General features: G+C 36.5%; 1 protein-coding gene across 2 annotated transcripts in view; it reads right to left on the bottom strand.

Moving 5' to 3' along the window:
- The window catches only part of RpS24 (ribosomal protein S24), a 28,019-nt gene extending 4,753 nt beyond the window's left edge, over window positions 1-23,266 (bottom strand). For both annotated transcript variants that reach the window (XM_090408947.1, XM_090408948.1), the window contains exons 1-4: window positions 23,201-23,266; window positions 16,898-16,966; window positions 7,791-8,000; window positions 1,410-1,526 (exon numbers count right to left, since the gene is read on the bottom strand). In XM_090408947.1, coding sequence (XP_090265073.1) covers window positions 1,410-1,526; window positions 7,791-8,000; window positions 16,898-16,966; window positions 23,201-23,203 — 399 coding nt within the window. In that variant the 5' untranslated portion in view covers window positions 23,204-23,266. The remainder of the gene's footprint in view (window positions 1-1,409; window positions 1,527-7,790; window positions 8,001-16,897; window positions 16,967-23,200) is intronic.
- Between the last annotated feature and the right edge of the window lie 1,244 nt (window positions 23,267-24,510).

The following is a 24,510-nucleotide window of genomic DNA, read 5'->3' as shown; positions in this document are numbered from 1 at the left end:
ACAAAACTGAAACACAGCTCCATGTTATATTCCCATGTTTCAACTATTTGTCTATAAGTGAAAATCTGATCATGAAAATACCCACCTGGCTTGAACCATACTTGTTCTTTCCCACTTCGTTCAAAAATTTTTCTTTGCGTCTTCTCACATATGACTACACAAATCATACCTGGAACACTCAATTATGAAATTCCTCTAATTCTCACATTCAGTTTGAGTTCCCTTTTTAATAGATGGGCATGAGAGCTGTACTCCAATCACCTTAAATCAGACCTTTTAACTATGCCTTCTGAATTATGCAATGCAGCCACTCTACAACTTCCATATCTCAATATTTGAATATTTTTGGTTGAATACAGCTTGCTTCCTACAGTTCATGATTTTGATGGCTTTTCTGCCAAATAATGATATGCACTCCTGATGGTATTCCTCTTGAATACCACCGTTATGTCACTTCTTGTTTTATTCAATAACCTTTCAAAGTAATTATTCAGACAATCAAGAATATCTTCAATTTTCATGTCACTTTTATCATCCCCAATTCCTTTTACAGTATTCTTACCCAGAGTTTAACTATTCTTACACACTACTTTGCTTTCTTACGTTTAATCTGTATTCTCTTAGGTCATCTGCTGACTAACTGGCAGGGAACTTTCAATGTACTTTCTTTTCCTGGACAGTCTTTTTCAGTTCTTACAACAATCATGGAGTTATATTTCTATCTTATAAACAACTTCACAGCATGCCTTTCTGGCTGAATTAATCTTTTCTATAGTCTACCTCTGACTCTGAGATTTCATTATTGGTTTCAAACAGATTCATTTTCCATCTAATATCAGCATATTTCAATAAAACTCTGAAAGCTGTTCAACTTTGATTCTTTTTAAAACTTGCTTAAATATTTTTGTTTTCAATTTTTTTAGCAGATTTTATTCTGCTCAAAACTAAATAGTAATCACTTTGTTTCATCTTTTGTATACTTGTGTCCAGAACCAGATTGTGAATAAATAAATAAGAGTACTGTTTAAGAATTGTATATACATATTCAAATGTTAGATTAGCATGAGTTCAACTTGCCACTACTTTCTTCCCAGAATTTATTCTTAAACAATTATTGCAATTTAGATTAGAATGATTGCAAAGGGACTTCATAGCATTTTCTGAAGTCTTCTCTCAAATTTGAAAGGACTTGTAAAAGCCAAAATAATACATAACTAATCTGAAAGATTTATATCATGACCCATTCTTGATAAAAGGTATCTGATGAAAAACAAATAGCACATTTGGTTTTCATTTTTACTCAAATAAATTTCAGATTTAAATAACAGAAATAAAATAGATTACAAAAGTGCACTAAAACAGAGAATAATCTAAGACATTTACAACATAAATGACTAGCTCTCTCATACCTTCTTTCCACTTGCTGCACCAACTTTAGCCTTCTTTGTCCCCCTAACTTTCTTCATTCGATTTTTCCTTTCTTTACGCTGTTTTCTCCCTTGTTTACTCTTTTCTCCAAGCCCATTCTAATAAAAATTCATTACATATAAAGTGGATTAGTATTTAATAGCAGTCATTAATTTAGCATCTTTACAATCAAAAATTAATGTCTTTTCTCCCACATTCCTCTCAGAATTAAAATAAACAAAAGTAACAACAGTATCAAACTGAAAACTTTTATCCTGTCTTAAAGCAAAAGGACACGAATGCTAATTTCACTATGAATTCAAATATAACCTTAATAGATACCTGCATATTAAGTATGCACTGACATAACAAATGATGACAAATGTGTATATTGTAACCATCCTTTTAAATAAAATGTATGTCTATAAATTCCGATATGGCATCATAGATGTACTTCTTAATACAGGGAGTTTTAAAAAGAATGTCCTGATTTGAAAATTGCATCTCTACAACCACAAACCACAAATGAATACGACTTGTGTAATACCAAGTGTAATTGTGGTGAGTGAAACTTTAGGCCTTACTTCATACTTGGTAATTTATTTTGTAACTGTACCACATTTTCATTATTAAATATAATTATTTGAAATTGGGTCATTCTTTTTGAAACACCCTGTACTTCCGCTGAAATACTGATATCTTCTCATCTAGCAACTGACACCATGGGATTCTCCTCTGCTAGTTCATTCCTTGGTATGGAATGAACTAGTGTATGGTTGAATGGACCATACACTTAGCCAGTTGGTGACAGCAATCTGTGTGAGCATAAATCACTGTCATCAACTAGAGGCAAAACAGTCACATTTCACAACTCAAACACCTTTTGACATCATAATCAGTTAGAATATTCTTTGTCCTAAAGTTCCTTCTGTGACATGATTTTTTTTTAGCCCAGACATGAGAGGTTTTCCTGCATTGCAGTTCAGCATGTAACATTTTCTGACTGGATCACACAGCCTGTTGGTGACAGTGATCTGTCTTCACAACTGGATCGTAAAGGGATGTTGGGTGGTGGTTGCATGTGTTTCAATGGTAAAGAGATAGGGGGTGGGGGATTATTTATTCCAGTTCTGATGAACCTTTTACCATAGAAATATTTAAAGATGCATGCAATAGATACTAAATACTTGTGTGAGTGGATGGCAAGACATTAATCAGTCCGTCTATTGCAGAATATTTTAGGGAGGTCTTGGGCATCGTCCCAGATGTGAGCCAGTACTCAATGAATTGGCAAATTTCTGATTTGAAGGGTTAACAGCTGTTCATACCACTGTTGACTGACAGTTGAAAATAACCATGCAAGTGTAAGTAATGCCTTGAATGAGAGAGGAATTCTAATTTTTTGGATGCCAAGAAAGCAACAAATGCAATTTGTTTATGCCAAGGGAAGAGAGAAAGAGAGATCTCATCTTGCCTAGAGACATGGGGTTGTCAAAGGTAAGGCCGAGAAAATATGGTTCTTTTTTGTGGGAAATAAGGTAGAATTGTGTTTTGTAGGCATCAAAACTTGACAAGGTTATCAAAAATGGTCTGGAGATCAGAATTCAGGCTTGGCAAGCCTTGTCCCAAAACAACCTCCACAAGCCTGAATTCTGATCTCCAGACCATTTTTGATAACCTTGTCAAGTTATCAAAAATGAGGAAATATGTTGCGATTGTTACCAGCAAAATTGAGCATTGGACTGCTGGTCAAGGTCATTGATGTATAGAAGAAATAGAAGAGGACAGAATCTAGCAGGACTCCAGCATTAGTTGCATAGTTAAGATAACTATGCAACAGTTAAGTAAGGAACCATTATGTGTAGTGTGCACCCAGTGCAAAAAATGGCAACCCATTTGCAGAAGAGAAGTCATGGGACCAAATGAATGGGAGCTTACTTAACAGGCCCTTGTGCTAAACCTGGTTGAAAGCCTAGGAGATATTCTAGTGCAACCATGAGTGATTCACTCAAGTTTTACATGGTACTTATCCAAAGATGAGTAACATAGTCATGAGCATATCCCCTGTTGAACAGCATTGACAGAATCCATACTAGCAGTCATTTATTAGTTAAGAATGTTCAAGGTAGCATAGGAGTTGGACACTGAGTTTCTCTCCATTACTTTGGAGAGAACTGAGGTGAGAGAGAGACTGGCAATAGTTTAATGGTAAGGATCTGTTATCCTTCTTTGGAATAGGTTGGACATGGACTGATTTCCAGGGCAACACATTTTGGAGGAATGGTATCAAATTTAGATACCTAATGGTATCCAAATTTGATACCATTAGCTTACACAAAGTGCAAGTGTTGCTGTAGGATACCTTACACAAAGTGCAAGTGTTGTTGTAGGGAAAAAAAAAAGCGCAATGATGTGGTTTGAATGGACCAAGAGATATGACCTTCACAGTATATGTGAAAAGAACACCAGCAAGGAAGATGTTCAGCGTGTTTAGGGTTATCTGTTACTCTGGTGGCACGCGAACAATTTGCATAAGGTCATTTGTGATGGGGGAAATATTTTAGCATCTCTACCTGCTTGGCAGTTGGGAAAGGAATGTGAATATTACTATCACTGAGAAAGATAACTTCACTGATAGTTGGACTGAAGGACATCAATTTTCAAGGAGAAGGGGCGATTGGCAGCATTGGGAGAGTAATATACACAGCACATGAACTTGACAGTGGGACAGAGATTTTCAGCCAAACTGGATCATGATTAGTAGATTCTAAATTATATGCTTACTGTCATGGCATGTCAGAGTAAGCACATCACAAAAGCAACTTTTGAGCCAAAAGAATATATTTGAGCTTGTTAGTAAAAAGCAGATGAAGTTTTGCAGACTGGAATCTGTAGTTTGTTGTTGACTGAGGATGTCATACATGCTCTCTGTTTTCAAATTGCTCTTAACAGCTTTTCCATGCTAGTATCCCTCTTTTGTAGTTGATGTGCCATGTTTCACTGGTGCATTGTTTTTGTTCTAATTGTTGCATGTCATCCTTATTCCTACTGGCTGAAGGTAAGTTCAGGTCAGTCACATGCACAATTAAAGAGAAATGACCTTGAGGCTCTGTTTCAGTCACCATTAACTTTGAAGCACTAATTGGTGTGTCAGAGGTTACTTTCAATCACAGGAAGGTTGCCTTGTCCTATTTTTTGTTTGTAGATCTGAAACAGTGGCATCAAATGACTTTTCTGCAACTGAAACTGGATTTTCCCATTAGTTTGGTGATATGTTCATATCATTGCTTGTGGTGAGGAAGTTGAGAATAACTGTGGTATTTTTTGTTTTTGCCCCTACTGAGCAGTCCACTGTTGATGTGCTAATTGTGGATTTCTTCTAGCTTGGCTTTAATTCATTTGATTTTGTGGGAGAAAGTTTTGCTTATAGAAGCAAGGTGCTGTTCCAAGCTTTCAATGCATTTGCTAAGTTCAGAAACGGCTTCACTGAAAGAAGTTAGAAAGGCTGGTTAAAATTCAAGAAATATATATGACAATTTGTTGATTTTTATGCACCAAGCATGTGATTACTGACAGCAAACATTGCAAAGGCTTTTTTTAGTACCTGTGACATCTAGTCTACAGCTGCAACACTTCATAGAATTGCGGGATTTATCAATGCTGGTCAGATGCACTGCATTAGTTATCCTCAGAACACTGTTGTCATTAGGCTTTGTTGCTGCCATGTTTGTTTTTTTGCACATTAGCAGATGCTTGCATGTGACAATATTATATGAATAAAAAACTGTTATGGGACACTTATAGATTTCTCTGTATATTGATCCTTTTGAGAATTGCTGCTGTGTTGTTTCATTTATATAGAAATCACTTTTAAAACAATGAAAATGAGCAGCACACATTTAGGTCAACTTATTCCAAAGAGCCACCAAATGGAACTGTCAAGGAAGTTGTCTCGCAATAGCCCAATAAATTTACCTTCATTCATCATGAGATATCAGGACTACCCAATCAATACTCAGATAATTAAAGCCACCATAGTGATTACTTGCTTAGTACCCATTGAGTTTATTTGATGATGCATTTCACTGTCACTGGCAAATTGACCCACTAGGCCTGTAACACACCACCATATATCTGATCTTGCAAGACTATCTCACACCATATAGCTTCAAGCACTTCACTACATGGAAACTTACTAATATTGCAATCACAACATTACACCCCATCTCTTTTATCTCATCTATCCTTCTTAAAAATACTGCATCCTTTATGCTTACCAGTTAGTATATCTGCTACTGAGAGCCAGGTCTCGCTAATGGCAATAAAGTATTCATTCCATTGTTTCTGATATTCCTGGCATTTGTACACAGACAAAAGTTACATCCATACTTTTGGTAGACTTATCAGTTTTCTGCACAATCCATTTGGACAACTTTCAGATCTCTGTTCATATTAATTCTTCACTTATCTTGCATATCCTTGTACTTCCTTCACTTCACATACTTAAGATGTAGAGTGCACAATCTTCATAATCACCTCCATGATTAAGCTAAGAATATATCATTAGCAGTTACTCTTATGACTAAATTCTCACCCTTCCTCTCATCATAATCTAGTTTCCCAAACTCCTCATATACCAACAGCATTCATGTGAAAGCAAACCCTCTTATATAAATCCATTCTTCCTCCAAATTCACCACACACACACACCTCCAAAAACTTGCAATCATTCCTTCTATGTAGACTATGCATTGAATCATTTGCCATCATTGCCCATCTTTTCAATTCAGTGCTATCAGAATTTGGTAATATACAATTTTCACTTCTTTATTCTTCACTTTTGCTTCTTCAAGCAAGAATGAAGAGTAAGGCAGCAAGATATGCATAAAGTACTCCCTGTGAAGATAGACTGGGAAGCTATAGGTTGCAAGGGGGTGGATATGGTAGAAATATTTAAGTTGCTTAAAGGGTTTATAGAATTGATGTAGGGGAAATATTTTCACATATGGCTAGTGAGGGCAGAATAAGTGGTCATGCCTTGAAGTTGAGTGAGTGTAGTTGGCAAAGGTGTGAGGACTAGATGTTTCACTTGGAGAGTAGTAAATGAATGAAATGGGCTGCCAGAGTCAGTTGTAAGTGCTTTGTATTTTAATGAGTTCAAAAACAGATACTGTACCACTATTTCACTGACATAAAACCCATGCTGCTTTACTAAGATATCTCTCTAGTATAATGCAAATGCATAACAAAGTAAGCAGTGACATGATGTGCAAGTACAAAAAAAGTTATGACACAGCCAGATTAAGTTATCAGTTTATGCTCTAATATATAATCACTAATACAGAGGTATCAACAAGTTGCGTATGGGGTGTAGTACCCTGAAAGAGGAAAGCTACAGAGGTCTAATTTGCAGTCACTGTTGTTTAACTTGTATACTAATACTGAGATGAGTTTAACTGAAAAAAATGCTGCTGTTTGCAGATGATGCAAAATTGAAAATGGGAAGCCAAGCAGATATTGTGGCTCTACAGGAGGACTTGAATATATTGTATGAATCAGAAAATGCATGGAACTGTTGGTTCAATGTTGAAAAGTGTAAGGTTCTGAAAGTTTGTGAACAAGGATGGGATGCAAACTATAAAAATGACGGAAATTTAGAAAGAGGCTGAAGAGATAAGAGATCTGGTAATGATGGTAGACAAGGACCTAAAAGTTCAGGGGTCACAAGTTGTGAAGTCATCACACTGGATTATGGCAATGATGAAGAGGATCTTGACCATGCCTTATATAGATTATTGCACACAGATTTGGTCATCTGGTTTTCAATGAGAATATAACTGTGAGATAAGTTGGTAAGAGATTGTTTACCTGGTTTTAATGTGGAAGAAATTTTTCATAAATTGGGAGAAAAGATAGAACAAGAGGTCACTGCTAGAAACTATATACGGTGTGAGTAAAGAAGTGAGGAGCAGGTTCTTTGCATGGAGCAATACACTGTCAGCCAAAATGGTGAATGCAGACATGTTGAATGAGTTTAAAGCATAGTTTGATCAGTTTTGTGTGCAGTGTGAATCTCCCATGAAGTCTTGACTCCATGGAGGGCTAATGTTAATAATACTATATCATTTTGCAAATTTGTTCCTACTCTAGCAGATTACCATCTCTTTTCTTTTCCAATTGTATTTGTTAGGTTTGCTAATAATGATGATGTTAGCAAGTGGGGTTTACTCTGATGTCACTAAAGAAATACTGGAATAGCAAAAAGAAACCAGTGTTTTTTTTTTTTAATATCAATTTCTTTCTTTTGATATTAAGAGTATCTGTTAAATATGTATATCAAACTCAGATTAGCATATAACACAAAATAGCTTATCGACACATACCCTTATAAGCCTATACTTTGGCTCAAACTTCTTTGCATAATCTAATGTATCATAGATAAGTGCAAAACCTGTTGTCTTTCCACCACCAAACTGTGTATGAAATCCAAAACAAAAGATTACATCTGGAGAAGTTTTGAACATTCGTGCCAATTTCTCTCTGATTTCTGATTTAGGAACAGTTCCCCTTCCAGGATGAAGTACATCTACAACCTAAAGAAAAGAAAAAATAAAGTCTTATTACAAACATAATTGCACCAGATAAAAATGTTTAAATTATGCTAACTGTTTTTTAAATTGCAGTACTCCTCCTAAAATGTCACTTTTTTCCTCCCTCTTCAGAAGTTGGGAACTGCAAACATACATCCAAATGACAGATTTTCAGTGGAATTAAACTATACATAGTAATGTAATGTTGGAACAAATCAGTAAAAGTAGAAATTAGGTCATCTAGCACAGTTCAAGTTTGGTAAAGGGTTAGGTACTGAAATTGTTGTAAAAGACATCGAAATGATTTTTTTTTTAAATTTTTCAATGTTAGCAAGGGATTCAATATTGAAATACTTTACAAAATCGCTGATAACGAACATCCATTTTTTTTTAGATTTTCACAACGTTTTTTTTAAAAAAAATGTTTTGTATTATACTGAATATCCCTTTAGAAATAGATCTCCAATTTGTACTCCCAATCAGGACTCCAGAAATCCACTCGCCACAGATGAATTAACAAAGACAAGAGGTGTGTTAATTTTCAGCGCCATTCCAAATGCATTCAAAATATTATTTCCCCCCTATAATTTATACCCCCCACCATTTTAAACAGCTTATTTTCTGTTAAGCTACTTGATTATGGGTGGCTGCCAACAAATTTATTAAAGCAGTTTTACTTCCAGAGAGTTGGAAATAACATTTCTGAATCTGAAATCTTTAATTCAAACACTATAGTGTTCCTTTTAAAGAATCACAAAAACATTTGCAATTTTAGATGCTGGTTTTCTCTAAGTCATAACAAGAGCCAATTATCTTCACTTTCTTCCCTTTTATCTCCTTTAAGGTGCAAAACTATATATGAAAGACTTTGCTTTTTATAGTAATTAAAAACTCAACATGCTATGCCTCATCTCCACCCAAATATTACTCTTTTCTCGTCATTGTGGTGACCTAACAATCGATAATGGAAAAACATTTTTCTTTCTATATCATCGAATGACTTCAATAAATATCTGCTTACAAGTTCCAAAAATCTCATTCTCCCACAGTAATATTACACGCTATTATGCACCATACTTCAGCTTTTTGCTTCACTTATAAAGCTGCTGTTACATGTTATAGTTACGATGCCTTACTTGGAAACAGTAAATCTTGCAAGAAATGTTTTTGATATCATAAGCTTTAAATGAAATTGCAGTTATTTCCAAATTTCAATCAAATCGATGCTTTCGTGTCATCATAACTGGTAGATGCCAGGTGAAATACTACCACATTGCTTATTAGAATTGAAGTAGTTGCAGCCATGTTCGTTCACTAGAGCAAGATTTCCAGCTCATGTGCACCCCAAGTCTTCCCATATGCAGTGAGAGTGATACCCTCAATGTCATACCAATCTCAGGAGGCTTGGACCCTCCCCTATTTGAGGGTACAGCAGTAAAATTGTTCCACAAGCCAGCTGCTGGTAGTACATGGGTTCAAACCAGTCAGTAATGAATTCAAAGGCTTCCCGATCAGTCAGCGACAAATCCTGCAGTCACTTATTTTGCAGTTGACAACTGGAGGGAGATCAGATAGTGTGGCTGCTGGGGGAACTGCCAAGGCCATGTATGGACAGGACACTGACCTCTCTGTGTGGGCAGTATGTTTGATCTACTTTGGCTCAAAATTTCTCTACCAAACCAACCTGCCCTTTTCATATGCTCCATCTATCACTCTCCAAACTCCATCAACCACTCTGACCTCTTCAACTATATCCCAACAAAGTGACTTTCTGCAATCAAAATATCCTAATAGTGAGGACATCTTTCTTAGGAACTTCAATGCCCACAACACACATTGGCTTCTCTTTCCAGTTTCACCGATCAAGCAGGAACAGATGCTGAGGCGTTTGCCATCAGAAATTACCTCAGATCATTGATCTTCCAACCAGAATACCTGACAATTCCCCCCCTTCAAACTGCCAACACACTTGACCTTTTCCTAACAAGTTCCCTTTCCGCTGTCAGTTTGCATCTTGGAAACCTGGACCATAACCACATATAAGTCTCTTCTGCCACAGAACAACCTTCACCCACCAGTTCACAGTGTCTTGTGCTTTAGCACTGCCAACACACTTGACCTTTTCCTAACAAGTTCCCTTTCCGCTGTCAGTTTGCATCTTGGAAACCTGGACCATAACCACATACAAGTCTCTTCTGCCACAGAACAACCTTCACCCACCAGTTCACAGTCTCTTGTGCTTTAGCACTACAAGGGTGCCAACTGGGATGACTTCTATTCCTCCTTCCCATGGGCCAACTACGGATTCAGTTCTTCTGATTCAAACACCTACTCGGACTGAATCACAGAATCATCCTCACTGGAATGGAGGCTTTCATTCCTCATTCCATTCCAAACTCACCACCATTCAAGCCCCAGTTCTCAAAAAAAGTGTGCCAAAGCTGTAAACAAAAACCTTGCTTACCACGAATGACTTAAGACCGAAACTCCAGTTACCTACTCTGCCTACACTGCAGCTGTAAAAGAATCCTCACCAAGTCCAAGTCAGACTTTGAAAGGGCCAAATGCTGAAAACTTGCCTCCTGCCCACCCAAGTTTCCACCACTCTCACATCCAAATGGTTAGTTACCGCACCTAAAGACAAGGCCAACTTACAGGCATTATACTTTTCTCTTCCAATTCCTGCAATGAAGACTGGGGCATAGTTCATAATCCAGTCTTCTGACAGAAAGAAATCCAAAGAATCCTAAATAACCTAGACATAAACAAAGCACCTGGTCCTGATGGTATCCCACCTATTGTGTTAAAATATCATGCCCCAGAACTAACACCTATCCTGTATCACTTCTTCAATCTATCCTATAACATGGAAGCAGGTTCACATCCAACCCATCCCAAAGAAAGTTGATAAAAGTCAATCAACGAACTACCATCCAATTGTTCTCACATCTGTTCTCTCTAAAGCTATGGAGAAGGTCATCAATAACCAACTTTAGAACCACCAAATCAGTGACCGGCAGTACGGATTCTGTCACTTGTGTTCTACAGATGATCTTGTTCACACCACTCACCTCTGGACTCAGGCCATGGAGAAACTCACTGTTGTCATCAACATTTCAAAGGCATTCAATCAGGTTTGGCACATGGACCTACCCAGCAAACTGCCATCTTATGGTCTGTCTTCCTCACTGATTGCTTAGTATGTGTCAGATTTCCTCACCAATGCAGGAGCACCCCAGATTATATTCGTTCACTCACTCTTTCTCTTGTATATAAATTATTACCTGCTCTCTCAGACTTCCAATCCTATCTACAGCTTTGCTGACGACAGTACAGTCCATTGCTCCTTTTCATTCAACAAACCATGTAGTACTCAAATATTTGAATCCTCAAGATCTACACTAACCAACGACTTGAACTCAGATTCCCTAGCTATATCCCAGTGGCTCAAGGACAACCTTGTGAACTTCAATGCCACCAAAACTCAGTGCTTGCATGCCTCCCCCTTATTTTCAGTAATACTGAAATATCCAAGCACGATCAGGTTTCTCTTCTTGGATTGACCTGCACCTAAGATCTTTCCTGGCACAACCAATTTCAATATAGCTTCTGCAGCCAAAAATCTTCGTGCACTTTTTTTTTTTTGCATAGGACATTAGTTCACACCTACAGAGCTAAAATTCCTATACAAAGCCCAAATTCACCCATCCATGGAATATTGCTTCCATATTTGGGTTGGTGAACCAAATTCTCTCTAAGATTGCATGATTCTGTCCAGAAGAGGGCAATTCGGCTAATGACGCCACTCTCACACATACCCACTTCAATTAATCTCTCTTAAATATGTTCAGTGTTCATGGACAGTGGTCTGCTGAATGGGCTACAATTATTCCCCCTCCTCCAAAATCATTAAAAAAGAGCCATTGATAACCAACACCCTTTAGTCCGCCTTGAAACTCACAGAACCAACTTCACTGCCTCCTCTTTCATTCCATCTACTTTTGTCCTTTGGAACAGTCTCTTCCACTCTGCCTTCCCCAAAGATTACAATCCTCAGCTGTCCAAGCAAAATGAACAGATTCCTCCTTTGTTCTATTCCTCTTGGCCACACACAGCACTAACAGGTCATGTGACCTTTCGTGTGTGGATCAAATGTAAAAAAATTAGTTCAGTGTTAACCTTATAAGTATACACAATATGCACGACATACGTAATAGACAATCTATTCTTTAAAAAAAATCAATTTCCTTTTGTTACAATACAATTTTATAGCAAAATAAACCTGGTGATTATAAACAAAGTAATTAAATGCAAGAAAAAAGTCTTGCTTGAATCTCTTGAATTAAATGCTTGAATCTCTTGTATAACAGATTCTTCAAAAAATAGTTATACTGCAAAGACTGGATCATGTGACTAAGTGAGTGCTATCTATTTTCTTGTATTTGTGAATGTTCTGTCTTTTCTGCTATATTATTGTTGATGGATAATTCGTATAAATTTGCCTTTTATTATAAACAAGAAATGAAAGAAAATTTAGGGTGCTTAAGGGTCAAGGCTGGATAACTGGGAGGAGACATCCACATGGCTTTTTCAGAAATGCAGACCAGGGTAAGAAGTAATGTCTAATTACTTCTGATCAGGTCAAAAGTAATTATGTCTACTTACTTCTGACTTGATGTCCAATCCTTACCTTCTCGTGGTGCACCCCTGTTGGGCATCTAAATAGATACTAAACTATATTCTTATTGGCTTAAACCATAACCCAAAATGATGGTACAACACGATGGAATTTTATGCAAGCTGGAGCATTGCCCAGTTAAAGAAGATCCCCTGTTTTTTTTTGTCAGGGAACCAGGGAAAACAGTGAAGTCAGCTACTGGAACAAATTCCCAACTCAATATCAGCAGAAATCAAGACTGGCACCACCAACATAAGAAGCATCAAAGGAAAAGAAATGGAACTAGCAGAAGAATTTGATGAGTACTAGATCAACATAAGATTTTCACTTTATGACAAATACCGTATTTGCCAACGTATAAGACACTTTTTTCCTTTGAAAATAGGTCTGAAAATACATCGATACCAGTTTTTTTTTATTACTTTCATTTCTGGAAATTTTCTCTGTTCCAAGTCAAGCAATTTCTTTTCTTGTTTCCTTGCGGTGTGAGAGCATTCCAGTTACATAGAGTTCAGTAGATGTGCATGCACTGTCATCCACGATCACAGCTGTGTTCCTGTTCGTTTAAACTTTCCAAATGTTGTCGCGGCTGTTGTTGTGAACTGTGATAAATTCCTGCCGTTAAATTTTCTCAAAAGAAGGAAGAGGCCTAGCATTTCGCAAGTTTGTGAGTGGGTCAAAGCTTCATGGGATGCTGTGAAAACTGAGACAGTGGTTAAATCATTTAAGAAATGTGGCATTAGTAATGCATTGGATGGTACAGAGAACAATTTGTTGTATGAGGACTCAGATTCTGATTCAGAAGAGTTTCAAGTGCCTCTTCATTTAGCACTGTCGATGAATTTCTGGGTTTTGATGAAGAAGATTAAAAGGTGGGTACTCTTTCCTAGTTCGATTAAGTATTTGTTGAAAGTAGACCTACTTATTACTTTATATTTGAAATACTGTAATTCATTATAATATTCAGTGATAAAGTTTTTTTTCATAAAAAATGTGTACAAAACAGGGGGTGCGTCTTATACGCAGGCAAATATGGTAGTTGAGAAATCATGGGAATATAACAAAGATCTGTATTTAAGTTTTGTAGATCTGCAAAAAGCATGACAAGGTGACAAGAGAAAAACTACAGTTGTATGCTTTCAATGAGGCATTATATCAAGCAATACTTAGTCTATAAGTTGTAAGTCAGCAGTTAGAATTGAACGAAGTACAGGAAGATGGATATTAGGAGAGAACTTGGCATGGTTAGCATCCAGAAATGTGTTAGCAGGACTAATTTCAGGTGATATGGTCACTTAAACAGAATGGGAGGGGAAAGATTATCAAAACAAGTGTTCTCTGCCAAGTTGGCAGGAAAAAACCCAGAGGAAAACGAAGGTATAGGTGGATCGATACAGCAAAAAGTGCCTTTAAAGACAGAAATATAAGATCTGACAATGTTGGTGTTGGAGTCTTGACAGGTAACAGATTGATTTGAAGGAAAATTGTAGACAGGAAGTTAATGGTGATGTAAGTTTTTCATGTAGTACTATCATATCCTATACACCTATTGAGGATACACGTCAAGAATTTGATGATGATATCCATATTTTTTCAAAACAAGTTCCTAAGAATTCATCTTCTAGCTGAATTCTTAGCTAGAAATATACATCTTTACATTTAATGGTGAGAGAATAACTACATGTTATTACAAGTGATGTGTTCATCTGTGTGCAAGCACATACACAATGCCATCTACCTGTGTATTTCTCTAAGAAACCATTACAACAAAATTTTCAGATTAGATGATCTCATGTATCAATGGAAACTCAAGTAACCTGGGGTTTTTCATTATAAAAATGGCAAAACCAGTCACAAAAATTAAGAGGCCAAAGACAGTTACAAAGCAGAATATATGTACAGAATTAACTGTCCTGGTACAGCATTCAGATCTATATGAAGTGAAGCTCTATGCCCAGCCACACTGCCAACTGTAGTACCTATAGTACATTTAGTAGGTGGGATTCACAAAAACATTAAATTTCTGCTGCACTTCACAATCCTAGAATGCCACTCTTTTGCAATTGATAGTTTTACCACAAACTTCTACAAATAACATCTTGCATATCGATATGAACACAAAGAATGTTATTAACATGTTACTGTTCAGGCTACAGCAATTAGGTGCTTCCAGTTTTTTTTTTTAATATAAAAGTAATGAAAAGAAATCTTAACAGGAAGAGCAGAAGAGATCTAAAAGCATGACATTTACCTAACTTTTGAGTTTGTCCAGTAAACATAGTAATTATTACAATATATCCACCCGCATATAGGCAGTTCCAAGACTACTCTTGTAAATTACCGACCGATCAGCATATCAGGAACCGTTATCAAGGTCTTTGAGAAAATAGTCAAAAGGAAAATACAGGAATGAATAGATGACAATGGGATACTGTATGGGGGCCAGCATGGTTTTGTGAAGGGTAGATCATGCCTCAGTAACTTGCTCATGTTCAGTTGTCACTGGATAAGGGTAATGGGTTTACAGTGATTCTACTGGACCTTACTAAGGCCTTTGACAGGATACCACATGGAATTCTAATCAGTAAACTGCAGCATATGGGGATGGATATAGGGTTGGTGAGATGGATAGATATCAGAAAGTAGTTTATTAAGGAGTAGAGTCGAAAAGATGGCCTGTCACTAGTGGTGTGCCACAAGGCCCTGTTCTTGGACCACTACTGTTTAATTTGTTTATTAACGATATAGAAAAAGATCTGAGAGGAACTGTTCATTTGTTTGCTGATGATGCAAAGTTGGGTAGAGCAATAGTGAATGCACACGATGACAAAATTTTGCAGGATTGGGCTAAGGAGAATGGATGTCAATTTAATGTGGCAAAATGTAAGGTTATGCATTTTGAGGTGAAAAGATTAGTAGCAGTATAGCACATTGGTGGAACTGTACTCCAGGAGATTGACAAGGCCAGGGATTTGGGAGTGTTGGTGGATAGGGAGTTGAAGTTTAGGGAACACAGTGCAAAAGTGGCTAAATTAGCTAATCAAATCACTTGGTTACTGAAGAATACTTTGACGAGCAGAGACAAGCAAGTTATTTCTGCATCGAGCCTTGATAAGACCCCATCTTGAGTACTGTGCCCAGATTTGGGCACCAGGGTTTCTTCTTGATGGGGAGGAGGTGGAGAGGATCCAGAGACGAGTGACCAAGATGATAGCAGGTCTATGGAATGAACCTTATGAGAACAGGTTGAAGATTTGTGGGTTGCAGAAATTGGTTGACAGGCGGAAAAAGGGTGATATGATTGAGACATTCAAATTACTGAAGGGGTTTCTATTTCAGAGGATATTTTTGAGAACAGGACTGGTGGTGGGAGGACTAGGGCCATCCATGGAAACTGGACAAGAGTGTGGTTAGCAAGGATGTTAGAGCTAGGTTTTTTACTTGGAGAGTGGTGAACGAATGGAATAAGCTGCCAGAGTCTGTTGTGGGTGCCATGACTGTGAATGAGTTCAAGGCAAAGTATGATAGATACTGTGTGAATATTGAATAGTTGTTCTTGACATGATGTTAGGGACTCCCTCGATGAGTCTACGGACTCCTTGGAGTTGCCCGTAATAATAACATAAAAAAAAATTCAGAAATGTTTAATTCAAGATAATCCCATACAGAGACAGAATCTCAGACATCTGAGATTTTTCATCTCACAAAACAGATAAACCAACCAGAGAATGCAGACAACTGAGATACAGCATTCATTACCCCCCCCCCCCCCAACCAGCCACGACGTCTATAGACGCCGAGCTAAATCTGAATACGAAGCTCTTAAACCCATTGAATAACATGGATACAAAGTGCAATTCTGTGTCACTATTTCATCCACATTGGCCGGCAGGGAGGTTAAATCCATATAAACCAAAATTCTAGGCCAATCAGAATTTTAGGAGTCTTGATGCACCACCCTAAATGTGAGAACAGTATTCCAAGATTAGGCAGATTTGTGATTAGCAGCTGGGCAGTCTTAAGAGCAAAATTACACTCAAGTTTTTTTTTTTCTTTTTTTTTTTTTTTGGAGATCGAGGATGACATGGATGTAATGTGTTTGTGCCAGACAAGATCATTTTAAGTGTCATTTTTTGAGGGATATTTTCTAGTTGCACCACACTGTTTCTTAATAATCAAAAAATTTAACCAATTATGTATTCTCTAGGAAAATAATACTTACCATTTGCTTTCTGCAAAGCAGACGGTTGGACATAAATTTTTTTGTTCGAATTGTTGCTGTACCTTCACTCTAGAAACAAATTTACAGAAATGGTTTGCATTGTAAAAATGATAACATATAAAGTGCAGTTTAGCAAAGTAAATATATCAATACTGAGAGATACATCATTTATGTGTTGACTTAAAATGTGTTTAATATATACTCCAGGAGCATGAATATTTTCATTGGGGATGCTCATTAGAATTCTGACACACCAAATGCTATAATGATAAAGCTTCTGCTATTATTCATATGGTAATCATAAAGCACAGGCTGCAATGTTCAGCTACATGGTTCCCAATCCCTAATGTTTTTAAAGGTAAGGTATGATAAGTGCCATGGAAGCACACAAAATACTAAACTCCATTTTGATCTATTCCCAAAGAATGCACAGGATTACCAAAATTAGTTGAACAATTAAAGCATGTAATCAAATACTGTGTCATTACTAAAAACAAGCCCATTAAAAATTTCAAATGTTATCACACACAGATGCTCAAATTGACACTGTTTAAACACTGGAACCCAAATTTATATATATGCAGAAAAGTATGAAAGTACAGGGTGTCCACAATGAACCTCCCTAGTTTCAAAGAACAGTAAAAAATCGAAATGCAGAAGAATGTAAGGTTTGGGTTCTTCAAACGTTCCAGAGACTACAAGTTTCATCCAGAATTTTTCCTGCGTCACGATGCTGTGGCACTGCTGGACAGGGCTGTCATAGTTTTAAACATGGAATCAGGGTCAGAGAAAGACAAGTTGTGTGGTTAACTGAGATGAAATCAATCAAAACAGTGCAGCAAGTTCTGTCAGGTGTACAAGAAGGCAGCACCCAACTCCAAGAGTATCCGTTTGTGGAAAGAAAATTTCCTAATGACAAGAAGCATTTTGAAACAACATGGAGGAAACAGTCAATATCAAAAGAGAAGGTAGAGAGGATTCATTAAATCATTGCAAGAAGGGGACATGCTCCATTCTCATATTTGCCCAGATCACTACTTGAGACTGCCTGCCATCCAAGAAGATTAGCCTCGTATTTATTGTTGAATACTATGGCTACTCCTACTTTTCCTTGATTGTCATTGTCTGAATATAATATTTTGTATTTATTGCTCAGAAAGATCTCACCAGTTTTTGTCATCCCTATTATGTCGATCTGGTACTTATTCACTTCCTCAGCTAGCTACATTTCTTTGTCATTCAGGCTTCGTATGTTGATAGTACTGATCTTGAACTCTGGTGATGTTGAGTTGGGGTGGGTTTTAGGATTTGTTCCAGTAGCTGACGACCCCCCCCCCCTGCCGCCACCATTGATTTTGCGCTGGTTCCTTGGCAAAATCAATGGTGGTGGTGGTGGTGGGGGGGGGGGTTGTTTAACTGGGCGGCACCCCAGCTGGCATGAAATTCTATCATGTGTACCATCATTTTTTATTTTGGTTGGCTAAATCCCAAATTGCCAGCCCATCCTCATTTGGTCAGTATTCAGGTAGATACCTAACAGGGGGCACCACAATAAGGTGAGGATTGGACAGTAGGTCTGATTGGTTCTCCACATTCCTTTAAATGCTATGTGGAGAGCACCCCCACCTGAAATATGCCAATGCTGCTAAATAGAAATACAGGGTGTCCACAACATGAGATTTTACAACTGCTATACAAAAAATGAAGATCCTTAATGTTTATATTTGGTTGTGTTGAATTCCCAGCCACATTAGAATTTAAAGGACATTACATTGCAGATGCCTCTCAGGGGGGAGGCCTGTAACTCCTAGAGAGCACGTCCCCTGGGTGGTGGTAATAATAATAATAATATATCACGGAAATTTTTGTGCTATTTTCATATACTTGCATTGTGGTGTTTTCGATTAACATTTATTGATACAAATATGATCTTCCTTTTTTTTATACTGTCAATAAAATGAAAGAAATTAGATATCCTAGGAGAAACACGTGCAGACTTACTAATATATTTTAGAAACTGGTTAACATGTAAATGAATTAGAATATTTTGCTCATTGTAACATGGGCATCATATAGTGAGAATGACAGGCTGCAACATTTCAAAATATCAAGTGGCCTGTTCTCACCAACTTTGCTACTTTGGACAGACTGTAGTCACTGTGCTAGGATCAGAATCCAGGAACACTTCAACTACATAAGATTTTTAGAATCAGAGGGTTCCAAGGCTTGCATTTCATGCCACAGACAGTAAATAGAGTTCACTGGAATCAAACCAAAAAATTGAACTGTAATCTTAATCAACTGGACTGCATGTTACAATGAGCAAAATATATAGGAGTTTATATTAAATTCTAATTTCCCTTTAGTATTAACATATAATTTTTAAATTTTTTTATAATAAATTACCTGTATTATAATAAATTCCAATGAACTGATTTAAAAAAATAAATATATAAAAATTTATCGCTAAGGATGATCTCGCCCCATTTCAAAATGCATAATTACTTTATTTTCACATATCTGAAATTCGTTTTTATACTTCAGAACAAGCATAAATACATTTTATTATTATTGTTTTCTTGACCTCCATGGAATCAACACTAGTCAATACAAAGTTCATTGCAGTACGCACTGAAGACTGGGGGGGGGGGGGGGGGAAGAAGTTGAGTAGACGATTTGAGGATACACACTACGCATCGCATACGACCTATGACTGAGCATCTGCAACGATTGCTAATTCATAAGTAGTACAGAAATAGAAGACACAACACAACATAAAATTTAAAAAAAAATGAATTTTAATTAGGAAAGCATTTTTGGAAAATTTTCTAATGTTTTTAGCTTTTTTGGGGGGAGGGCCAGCCAAAATATATAATCTGCTATTGCTCTTAAGCATCTCCCATGCACTACTGACCTCTCTTCCTTCTAATTCTTTCATTTATTGTACTGCTGCAAGCTGCCTTCTAACTATATTTGCCTTATAATTGCATGACAAGAAGTTAAAATAAAGGAAATTTCATATAAAACATGCTTTGTCAAGTAGACACAAAGATCAGTCCATTATATTCCATTAATAGCTCTACAATCACCATTAAAGGATTAACAGTAGAATAGGGTAAGTATGTGATAAAAGTCAGAATGATGCTCAGTCTTGATCCTTGAACATCCCTAAGGCAGTTTGTGTATTTCATTCATCCTAGGACAGTAGAGTGATTAAAGTACAAAGCACTTGCAAAACTATACTTAGAAAAGATTATCCTTCCACCATCTCACAATATTTAGCCAGGCAGGAAGATGAGAGGAAGATGCAGACATCAAACCACATGGACCTGATGACAGCTTTATATAACTTTGTGCCAAAACAGTTCAAATATCAGTGACATAAACAGGAAGTCTACAAACTGCTGACATTTTGCTCTAAAATGTCAGAAGTTTGGTGGATACCTATTAATGGGTTGGGTGCTGACCTGTCAGATGAGCATCCAACGCATTAGTAGGTATCCACCACATAATCAACAAAATAGGATGGGCTGGAAGTTTGGAACTTAGCTGAACAGGGTACTGAAATTAGCTGGGGGTGTCAACCAGTTAAACAAGGCTCCTGCTGTTTTCATCGGGGAACTTGGGCAAATAGTGAAAAGTCAGTGATTTTTCAGTGTTTGCCCTTACCAAACTCCAACTAAACCCAATATCAAAAGAACTGAAGGGCCATCAATGGAAAGGATACTGAACTTGCAGAGAAACTAGAAAAGTACCACACACACATTATTGGCATTACTGAGACAAAGAAAATAAAAGCAAGTGAGATCTTACTAAATAAGTATAGGATGATTTATTCAGGCAATAACAATCAAGGAAAGGAAGGAGCAGCAATAGAATTCAACACTAAACATGACAATAAATTTCTTGACTGAAGGCAATTTCAAGTAGTTATGTGGGCAAACTACAAAATGGACAGTGAAACTTATTTGTTCCTATACCCGTTCCACTGAAGGTTCTCCAAAGGAAGAAGTTGAGGAATTTATTTTTTTGAGTCATTAGGAGCACACAAAATGATATAAAGGAAAAAGCAGTCCTTGTTGGAGATCAAAACAGCACAGCAGGAAATGAATCCCACTAGGCGTATAGAAACATTTTTGGGAAAATTGGGAGAAAAAAAAAAAGGGCAGGGTTAATAACAATGGTAAGCATCTGGTAGATTTCTGCTCAGGATATGGACTAATTATTACTAACACCATGTTCCAAGAACTAAACTTTAGTTTAAGCGGCAAAATTAAAAAAAAAAGAAAACTGATTTAGCTAGGGAGCAATGTGATTACGTCGATTGCAAGGATAGGAAAATATAAAAATCCCATAGTTGACACAAGTTAAAGAAACAGTCCTGGAAAAGAAGAAAGCATAATAAAAGTTCATAGCAAGTAAGTTGCCAGAAGCTTTAAAAGAATAGAAGAATGTAAGAGAGGTAAAGCTATGTGTAAATGTAGCTAAACAAATAATGAGAAGACTGGAAACTATAGAAGATAATTTATACTCCTAAACAGTTCTAAACTATCTGCAGAATTCCCTGACTAAACTGGATAAATGGTGTAATAATTTTGGTATGAAACTCAGCAATGAAAATAGGCAGAAACATTGAAAATCTTGACTGTATCCAGAATGGAGAACCTATAAAACAAGTAACATTTCAGCACAATTTTAGTGAAGATGGCAAATTAAATATATGGAAATAGATAACAATTATCAAAGCTGATATGGTAGGAAGTCAAACAATAAATTTATACAAAATAAGAGAGAAATTACTCAAAACACAAAACTGTATACAAGACAGTGTTGAAACCAATTTTAACTTATCAGAGATGGGTTAAAAATAAAATATTTGATCAAAGATTGGATACCACAGATATGAGTTATGAGAAAGATCAGAGAGGCGAACAGATGGAATCTTAATGTAACTTTAGCATACCACGTAGATTATAACGTAGCTTGTTTCATTGTATGTGTATACTCCAGATGATGATGATATTAATGTGAATGTCAAAACAGCAAGTGATTTTGGCATGTTTCCATAATTTTTAATAGTGAATGCCTATCACCATGTAACCATGAAGGAAAGGACCATAAAAAAATGAATTCAAAACGATAAACTGTAACAGACTAAAGTATAACTGACTTTCATGAATTTCTTCAATACCTGTAACACCATCCCTAAGATTCTGTTTGACTTATAACAGTACAACTAAAGAAAATCCTCTTCCATCCAATAATTTTTTTTCTCTCTATAAATTGCTGTGTATTCTAGCTGATTTGCCTGTATGTCAAATAAAACACTAATTTCTCAGAGGGAAAACCATGCTGTCTCCATATGAAATCAGGAATGAAAATATTGCACCTAATCATGGGTGCCAATATTTTCTTTTACAGGAATATGAAGAATAAATATGTTGCTTGGAGGATGGCCGCATGTAGAACGACCGACCAGTTGGCTGCAGAGCTTTGTCAGTGGATTGAGTGGTGGCGATGGGGTGTTGTAGAGTAGGTGCCCTCCCTTCAATGAGTCTTTGGACTTCCTGGCAGTGTCACATAATAACTTTCCTACTTAATATAACTGGCAACGATGAATGCCAAATAAAATGAATACAAAGTTGATTTATATTTTCAATCATTTTCAACATTTACGCAAGAATAATTGAGTTGCATTAACAATTTCGATTTCTTTCTTGAAACTGAAGTGGCACACAAATGACTACCAAATTATTGGCAGCTAAAAGGACTCCTCCAAATCCAAAATAATTCTGAAAAAGTTCAAAAGCTGGAATCCCACATCATGTTCAGGTGGTCTTAATATAAAACAACACTGCATCATTTTCTACAAACGAGAAAATGAATAGACAAACGAATCTCGAGGCTTCAAACCTCATAAAAAAAAAAATGGGGTTTCATCAGAAATGCACGTACGACCAGCAACTGATGATACGACATATGTAAAAACTTCAAACAAAAATTATAAGACATAAACGCACTTCACTAATAACTTTCAAAACCATATCACATTTTACACTTTAACCGCACACCTAAACTAGGCTACGATATACGAAATATTCACCTATGAAAAACGAACATAGGTGAACACAACAGTTACAATCTGGAATTTCAAAGCTGAGTGAGTTAATTTTAAATTGAACTTCTAAATAAGTTGAATTAAGATTTTGGCCATCTATTGAATATACTTCATCAATTCCTTATTATAAATGAAAATATGATGGCAGAGATTACTTCAACAATAAAAAATATCGCAACACTCACCATATTTCAGCTTCCTAAATTCAAGCATTAACTAACAAAGAAGCGCCACCTAAAGAGTTATTACCTATGTGGCACAAAATTGTAAATACGATAAATATGTAAATGAATCCACTAATAACTTTTATTCCCCTATAGGAAAAAGAGGTTTATTTTTAATTTATTTTTATTTTAACTTTATGAATGATGGAAGCTGCATGGCTCCTTCTTTGATCGTTTTATTTCTTCATTTTAATTTTTTATTGTGAAATGTTTTTACGAAAATATAAAAAAAAATTTCAGATTACAAAAATAAATTTAAAAATCTACAGAAAAATGTTGTTCTGTTTGCCAAGCTACTTGTTTGAAGCAGTTGCGTGTTATTGGTTTGGGTTTTCCCAAAACGAACTTAAAAAGAAAATTAGACGAATTTCTTGAAATAATGAAGAAGAGAAAACCTAAAAGGTTTCGATTTGTCAACAGGCCAGCAAAGGTTGGTCGATTGGTAGAGCCTCTGCTACTATTGGCTCACGAAAAAAGTTAAACGAGTTTGAGCGCGGTTAGTAGTTGGAAGGGATTCAATCATTCAATGCTGTCTGCACACTTCCCTCGATGAGTCTTTGGACTCTCTGGAGGTGTCACATAATAACACTGGCCAACAAAACAAAAAATTTTTTCTGTTGATTATGATCTGACACTTGTTTTTTACTAATTCGGGTGCGCTGATTTCAAATGTCAAACCCATTTTTATCTATCCCGTCAGGTTTTTCCTCTATGACATTTTCTTTTTGCTAATTTGTAAGTTTTTAATAGTTTTAAGGAGGCAGTACTATTTAGAGAATCAAATAATCGATTTTTTAATATTATTTTCTGAAATTATGTACTTTTAAAAATCTCTTCCTAACTTTTTATCAAGAAATTCGAAAAATTCCCGAAGATATAGCCTATTATTCAAAGCGGTGCGCAGATCAGAATCGGAGGGCTCACCGCTCTCGCTTGTTAGTAAACGAATAAACGGGTAAGAACCTGCAACTGTACGTACTGGCGCTTTAAATGCGAGAGAGGCCGATAACCGACCTAATACATTTAGCTGATGAAAAGTAGGCGATGACAACTGCCTAAAACAAATAAATGCTATATGCGTCATAGCGGGCAAAGAACGATCGAAATCAGTCAATCGTTAATCAATCGTGAAAGTAAATATCACTGATTTCGTTAAGAAAGTATACTTTGCATACTTTGACGTAAAACTTGCAGATCAGGACAAATCATGGGCTCCAAATAAACTGTGTAAGTCATGTGTAGAAAATTTACGACAATGGAGCAAGGGAACA

The sequence above is a fragment of the Typopeltis vanoorti genome, chromosome 19 (genome assembly GCF_054136105.1).
Source record: "Typopeltis vanoorti isolate ZY-2024b chromosome 19, IOZ_Tvanoo_1.0, whole genome shotgun sequence".
Lineage (NCBI taxonomy): Eukaryota > Metazoa > Arthropoda > Arachnida > Uropygi > Thelyphonidae > Typopeltis > Typopeltis vanoorti.
Note: the sequence above shows the minus strand (reverse complement) of the source record. Positions and strands in the feature narration are given on the sequence as shown.